Source organism: Eublepharis macularius, chromosome 9 (genome assembly GCF_028583425.1).
Source record: "Eublepharis macularius isolate TG4126 chromosome 9, MPM_Emac_v1.0, whole genome shotgun sequence".
Lineage (NCBI taxonomy): Eukaryota > Metazoa > Chordata > Lepidosauria > Squamata > Eublepharidae > Eublepharis > Eublepharis macularius.
The window spans coordinates 78422409-78430494 of record NC_072798.1 but is presented as its reverse complement, the minus strand read 5'-3'; the positions used below and the strand labels follow the sequence as shown (position 1 = coordinate 78430494).

The 8086-nt window shown below is 43.1% G+C and overlaps 1 protein-coding gene across 1 annotated transcript in view; it reads right to left on the bottom strand.

Moving 5' to 3' along the window:
* Positions 1-1024: 1024 nt before the first annotated feature.
* The window catches only part of CFTR (CF transmembrane conductance regulator), a 118830-nt gene continuing 111768 nt past the window's right edge, over positions 1025-8086 (bottom strand). Inside the window, exons 26-27 of the mRNA XM_054988978.1 lie at positions 6725-6830; positions 1025-3920 (exon numbers count right to left, since the gene is read on the bottom strand). Of these exons, the coding sequence (XP_054844953.1) occupies positions 3714-3920; positions 6725-6830 (313 nt within the window). The 3' untranslated portion in view covers positions 1025-3713. The remainder of the gene's footprint in view (positions 3921-6724; positions 6831-8086) is intronic.

The following is an 8086-nucleotide window of genomic DNA, read 5'->3' as shown; positions in this document are numbered from 1 at the left end:
AACAGCTGTGATCCTTAGAGGAATAGAGCAATTTCTTGCCAGATTTTGTGCTTTCCAAGGGTTGGCAATGCTGGCCTTGCTCCCTCCAGCCTCCAACTGCCATTGCTAAGACTAGTGAAGGCAGGGCTTTTTTTCTGGGAAAAGAGGTGGTGGAACTCAGTGGGTTGCCCTCAGAGAAAATCATCTCATGGCCGGTGGCCCCGCCCCCTGATCTCCAGATAGAGGGGAGTTTAGATTGCCAATCTAAACTCCCCTCTGTCTGGAGATCAGGGGGCGGAGCCACCGGCCATGTGACCATTTTCAAGAGGTTCCAGAACTCCGTCCCACCGCATTCCTGCTGAAAAAAAGCCCTGAGTGAAGGAAAAGGGGCAACAGCCAGGGACTCTCTATGCCTGAGTTCTACTCCAGAGAAGAGCTCATCTGCTTTGTGTGTTTTTGTGAAATGGACCAATGTCAATCCCTTTAAAAGGCTGTATATATATACACCAGATATGCACAGGCAATCGATAAAACAAAACGAATACCGATTTGTATGGTTAGAGGAGGATAAAATCTCTTGTTTTGGATGGCATTGCCTTGAATGGCTTTTGTGGCATTGTAAAACAGAGAAGAAGTAAACAAAGCATTCATTTTATTGACATATTACACAATGGTTTCTTTTTTTTTACTAATAAATAGGTAACTAAACTTTTTTTGTTTTTGTTTTTAGGGAGCAGAGCTCATTTAATACATCTCTGTACTATCTGATAGTCAGGGCTTTTTTTCTGGGAAAAGAGGTGGTGGAACTCAGTGGTGGAACTCAAGACCTCACAATGACGTCACTTTGGGTCAGCTGGAACAAGGGGGGAGTTTTTTAAAGTTTAAATTGCCCTCGGCAAAAATGGTCACATGGCTGGCGGCCCCGCCCCCTGATCTCCAGACAGAGGGGAGTTTAGATTGCCCTCTGCACCGCTCAGCAGCGCGGAGGGCCATCTAAGCTCCCCTCTGTCTGGAGGTCAGGGGGCGGGGCCGCCAGCCATGTGACCATTTTCAAGAGGTTCCGGAACTCCGTTCCCCCACGTTCCCGCTGAAAAAAAGCCCTGCTTATAGTAACCTGAGGGGCAGACATTGTAGCTTGTTAGGCAGTTTGAGCTAAATGTTTTATTTCTGCAATATATATAATACATACACTCCAGCAAAAACAAGTACCGCTTCAGATAGGCCCTGGATATGCTCTACCCAGGACAAGAAGGGGAACTGAGCCCGTTCTTTGCCCATGTGTCCACACTCAGATCAAGCACACAGGACTTTGTGTGTGGCTAAACACTCACTTAAATCAGTCAAACTGAAGTGTATGATCAAATGTTTTTAAGTTGCACTGACTTCAGCGAGATGCAAGAGCAACTGAGGCTGTGTAGGGACAAAACATTTTCAGGCTATTGTAGTACAATAGCACTTTTTTTTCTGTCCTGCTGTAATCTATGTTCAAACAAGCTTTCTATGCACTTCAGTCTGTACCCAGGAAAACTGGACACCTCCCAGAAGAAATGTAGGAAAATGACACAAGTGTTGGAGGGACTGGTTTGTGCACATTCACCACCAAGATGAAAGATGACTGTTTAAGCACATAAAAAGTATACGTAGTACTTTTAAGAACACAGCTTCGGGTACTTCTTAAAATATTGCCCTGCAATTTCGAAACAACTTTACTTTTTTAAAGTTTAGAGTGTATCCACTCCGCCTATAGAATTAAAATCTTAGGGGTTATATATAAGAGAGCAGAAACAACATATACCACGAAAGAGCAGAAATGGTATATACCATGAAACAAGAATCTGCTTTTTAAAGTCTGTCTGATCATCCAGCTGCTAAAGCAGAACCAAAGGTACGATAGTAGTAAAGTAGAAATTGTTCCAAAAATGTTACATGTGTATTCTGTACACAGCCTCACAGCTTCTCAGTCAGGACTAATGCTTGTCTTGTAGCTTACAAGTAAGACTTAATACATCTATGGGATATTGCTATGTTCCAGTTTTTCTACTATGTGCAGTACATGCCATAAAAAGCATATCTTTCAAATATATAAAAAATTATATGCATACAAATACATTCTTCATTGTGTACAATTCCTCTTAAAATACAGAATATTCTTATCTTGTAATAAAGATATTAAAATAAATACTCTAGAGACATTTCAGTTAAACTGAAAAATGGAAGCATATAAAAGAAGATCTCATCACAAAAGTCTTTTATCCTTTTGCAACAGGAACTACAATTTCTAAAAAGGAACTGTGCTGGCACCAATACCTGTCGTTACTCTTAATCTTGAGTAATTCTTAGGCTGGCTTCTCTCCTATTCCTAATCTGTTCTCTACCTATATGTTGGGGCATATGACCAAGTCAGGTAGGATTTCATCTGAAATGTCAAAGATTTCACTATCTACTTTAACTGCCTCGAAGTGACGGAGGTGAGCCAGATGTCCTCACATTATGATGTACAAGTTCTGAACCTTGAACTCTTGGAACAGGTTATTGTGCTGCCCGATCCCATTGATGGGCATGAATCATTGTGAAAATGTTGCTCTTCTTAACTTCAGCCTCTTTCCAGTGAGTAATGTAAGCCCTGATCAGCATTCTAACCTGAGCATACACGTGCTTAAATTCCGATGATTTCAGGCCTAGCAGGACATGTGGCCATGTATAAAGCTTATTCTTTTAAACCTGTGCATAAAAGAAATGGAAATATTGCGGGGGAGGGGGCGGTTCACGTCAATGTTCCTTCCTATTTGCTTGCATGTTCATGTTCTCAAATGTTTAAAATCTATTGAAATGTATCTGCTTCAGCTGTTGCTATTTTTCCAAACAAGCATACATACTACTTGGAGTTTATAACAAAGTTTCACACATCCGTTTCCCACTAAACAGACCCATTTGCGCTACTGCCTTTATAACGGCTTAACTTTTATTTCGCATCAGTGTTTCTCTCTCTCTCTCTGTCTCTCTAGAACACCAAGGAAGATCACCTAATTAAAAACTTCAGTGCCCAGAATTTCCCAGGGCTGGTAGCTGTGGGCAAAACCATGTTCTGTAACATGGAAAATAAATGTCCAAGCTGTTTGACATAGGTAAGATATTTATAATTTGTGCAGCAATAAACACAGTTCATGACCTATTCATGCCTGCTTTTAGCTCAATAAACAGGCTTGAAATCAATGTGTTCAATTAGAGGGACACAGATTTAATTTTAAGAGACTGATAATGCCATCCTAAGAAGACTTTCCTGGGAATAAGTCCCACTGAGTAGACTGCAGTAAGATTCCGAGTAGCCCTGCTTAGGACTGCACTTTGAGAGTAGGTTCAGATATATTCATTGTGTTGTGGATATGGAAATTCTAAAACAGATTTTTAAAATCACCTGTCTTTCTCCACTTTGATTTCGATCTTCCTACTAATATGTGTGAGTGAACAGCAGAAAATAATTTCTGTAGAAGTCAGGTTAAGCATGCTAATCCTGGTAACCAATTTGACCCTTGGAGTGAAGCTTCTTACACTGAGTAATTTCTTACTCAATATATCTGTTAGAATAATTCTTATTCTTACATTGATATATAGAATAATTTAAATTCTTGTTCTGTGCCTGTTTTTGCACTTTTTAGAAGCATTTTTCAGTGTTGCTCTTTTCCAGTGTTCCTCAGAAAGCTAAAACTCTAATGGCACAGCTCATTCATTCATCTTCACAACCGAGTCTCTTGCACTTCTTCTTCAGTCTCTTCTTGCAGGGCAGAGATTTTAGGTCTGGACCGACGCTTGCTTGAGTTTCTGGGGTGTATTGGGAATAACCTGGCTCGGTCCCAGTGGCTGATGGCTTGCCTAAAGGAATTCTTCTCACTTAGTAGCTTCTGGATGGATTCATACTGCCTGACTTTGTTGTCTTCTATCACCTAGTAAAAAAAGATAGCTACATTAGACTTTTCAAGAGAAGCTCTGCTTGTGAATAACAATATAATTGTGGCGCATGTTGTTAGGGAACTACTACCATTTTAATGAATGCAAACTGTTGTATTGTTTACAGCACTTTGTATTCCACTTTTTGTCCAATGACATTTAAAATGAAATGTGTTACGTTTATTTTTGTTCAAGACCAAACTGGCTTCACTCCTCTGTCATTGTCAGATTATTTCTACGGCCCTGGTACATTATTATTTTTTTGATCATTTGTTTTTATTTTAATGATTTTCAGATCCATGAAATACATAGTGTCAGGGTCTAGGTATCACCTGCCATACAACAACAACATTTGATTTATATACCGCCCTTCAGGATGACTTAACACCCACTCAGAGCAGTTTACAAAATATGTTGTTATTATCCCCACAACAAAACACCCTGTGAGGTGGGCGGGGCTGAGAGAGCTAGAAGCTGTGACTGACCCAAGGTCACCCAGCTGGCTTCAAGTGGAGGAGTGGGGAATCAAACCCAGTTCTCCAAATTAGAGTCCCACTCAGGGCCGGCGCCAGAGGTTTTAGCGCCTGCGGCAGCGTGCCGTGCGCCTCTGCGCGGCGTGATGACGTCATCGCAGACGTCATCACGTGCCGCAGGGGGGCTGGGCGGCGCGTGGACCACCGAGCGCAGAAGCTGCGGGCTGCTGCTGGAGCGGCGCGCGGAGGCTGCTCCGTGCGCCACCCCAGCAGCAGCTCATGGTTTCTGCGCCCAGCTGGGGCGGAGGAGCGCGCAGCAGAGCTGGCGTGGGCTGGCTACAGCTGCTGCTGCAGCCATCCAGCCAGCTCCATGCCGCCACCGCCGCCGCGCGCCACAGCTGGGCGTAGAAGCCACGAGCCGCTGCTCGAGCGGCGCACAGAGGCTGTGCCCGGCTGGGGTGTGTGGCGGCGGCGGCAGTAGCAAGGGGCTGGCTGGCTGGCTGCAGCAGTAGCTGAAGGCAGCCCAGTCATGCCAGCTGCGCTGCGCGCGCCTCCACCCCCAACACCCCCTCCAGCGCCCCTCCAGTGCCCACGCGCCCGAGGCCACCACCTACCTGGCCTCCATGGGCACGCCGGCCCTGGTCCCACTGCTCTTAACCACTACACCAAACTGGCTCTTGACAGCCCCTGACCTGCTTGGTAAGAGCCTGGGGAGCCTAAGCTAAAGACTGGACTCTAATGGACATTCCCCCTATGCCTTTTCCCCTGTTAGAACTCTGTTAGGAGCTGTGGCTGTCTCCCCTGCAGAGGAGGGGGCCCCTCCTGAGCTTATCTGCTTTCAGCCTGAGAAGAAGAACCGTTGTCATGGATACATAACCTTGGAACTCCTGAACTTTCTAAAACATCCTCTCCACTTCATTGCTAACCGCTTTGCTGTGCTTTTTGCTTTACATATACACTGTGGCTATTGGGGGATGGGTAGTGGGAACCTAGGCTAGGTTGGCAGCTAAGGGGGTGGGAACTGGGCTGTACTTAAAACTCTGTATAAGCTTGGGGGCTTGGCGCAGAACTTCATTCCTGGCAATGAACCTGTACTGGATTGCTGAACTCGTAGATTATCAATAAAGCTTTAACTCATGCAGTTTTGGACTCATGCAGTGAAGTTATTGGGATCTACCTGACAGAACCTGACACATACTTAAGGCTGTAAACAATCGAAAAATCTCAAATTCTGATGCTCAATGAACAAATTCCATTTCTTCATAATATTGGTACAATATTACAGTTCTACCTGTTTAATAACTCTAACATTATATATTAATACAATAAGTCAAACATGAAAATCGTTTTCTTTGAATGTTTAGCTTACTTTGACCTTGTACATTCAGGAAAGATAATTATAGCCACAAAAAATCCTCCCCAAACCCCTAAAAATTCAAATCTTAGAAATAAGAGGTTGGGTCCAGCCAGTTCTTTTGTTCATTCTCAGTTCATTTCTCAGCTCCCACTGCACAAGCTTTTCATTCATACAGTTTTCTTGACTCTCAGCATAGCCATCTTGTTGGTCAAAGGGGAGGGGGCACCTTTCTCCTTATTTTTTACCTGCTGAAAAGCTGGCTTGATCCAACTGAAGGTGGTCACGGTTGCGGGGGAGGGGCGTTGCGCACACTTTCATAAAACAAGCTGGGGAAATGCTCTTGGAAGTTGGAATACATGAACAATGAAACCTGAGGTCTCACAGATGTGCAGCTGTTTTACTTACCTAGTTGATCTGCTTAGAGAAAAATTCTATCACAGCTGGTAATAATATTGCTATCAAACAAACTCGTGAAACAGTTAATGCTGTCCTTGACTGATTGTACTATGTTCTTGGTACCAGAATTGTACAGAACAACTGTATGTTATGAAATAGAAAACTGTGACCAGGACAATTAGTACCTGGACAGGGAACTCGGTGTGTCATACTACATCTTTCCTTTTTATATAAAAGAAGTACATTGAAGGATGTCATTTTCAAACTGTTAGTAGTCAAGTGACTAGCGGTCACATCTTGTGGATGCATAACTGCAGTTCTTAGGAAGCCCTTTTTAAAAAATGTTTTTTTCAAAATAGGATATACACTAGTTTTGTTTGTAACTATGCTGCACAGGAATAAAAAAAGTCTGGATTTTCACTGGTTTCTCTGTGAGAGACTTGTATGGAAATGGAACTTCCCATGGTCAGCAGGATGTATAAAAGCTGGAGTTATAATCCTATTTCCTGCTATGCATGTGCAGTGTGTGAGGAACGAACAGAGATACGAGGTCTGGTTTTTGAAGGATACTCACCAAAAATCTCTGGCATTCTAGTAGAGCTTCTAGTCTGTGTTCTGACAGTATTACTGTACAGTTTGCAAAAGCTTGCTTGAGAGTTTTTTTAATCACTTGGAAGGTCCTGAAAGATAAGCCATTTTTAATAGGTGAACAATGCAACAGACATTCTTTACAATGTGTGCAAGGTTTTTGCAGCATTGTAATAGGGCAGCTAGCAGCCTGAGTATCCCAAGCTTGTAAGAGCTTGAAAATGAAGCAAAGACAGCCATGGTCAATCCTTAGATGGGAGACCACAAGAAAGACCAGGGTTGCTATTCAGAGGAATGCGATTACTTTTGCTCATCTCTTGCCTTGAAAACCCATCAGGTGTCAGACAAGATGTCAACTCTTAAGTGCTTTAAAATGCAATGACAGGGAAACACTTTGCCTGCTGTATTTCTGTGTGTCACCCAGTTGTTAAAAATACAATACTGTTGCCTGTTACCCAGTTGTTAAAAACATAATAGTCCTGCCACTTTTTAAAACCTCAGCAGTAGGTACTCTGCTATAATGATTTTCAGCGGATGGAAGATCCACCATTATGCCTTCTCATCTTTCTCCTCCATTCAAAACCCCCATGATACAATATTAAACCCAAACAATGGGTTGTAGTTTAAGCTGTAAAAATACCTTAAGCTTTTAAGGCCTAGCTTGTAGTTCTTCTGTGCAGCGGCTGCATTCAAACCTCATGATAAGCTGTAGTTTAACTCTCATCAAGCATGACCCAAGCTTATTGCTGGACTTTTGCCCTCTACTTATTCCTTCTTATGCCAAGCGTGATTGAAAATTTCCTAGTTTGATCATGCTTCAGTTGCTGAGCTGTCCGGGTACAAGCAACTCAAGATGAACATAGCCTAACTCAAACAGGACACAGTATCCTATTCCAGGACACTAAAATACTGGACAACTACTTCATCAGATTGCACAGGGAAGCCATTGAAATTCATAAGCATAAGCACAATTTCAACAGGAAAGAAGAGACTTTAAGAATGAATACAGCATGGTTTCCAGTCCTGAAAAACATCAGGCTAACAAAAGACTCTATACCCTACAATAGTCCTGCAGAGAAGATGAGCATATCAAGCACCAATCCATATGCAAAAGAACCTCCTCAGGATACAGTGAAGCCTCCCTCCATTAGCATTCCACACCCTGGGAAACTCTTACAGGTTGACTCAGCCCAACCCCACCTTCCTGAGTAGATATAAATTACCTGCCAACATCTTTTCCACACTGTGACACTGAGAGATCTCTGTCTTTTGGTGCTACACCTCTGAAGATGCCAGTCACAGCTGCTGGCGAAACGTCAGGAACTACAATGCCAGGACCACGGCAATA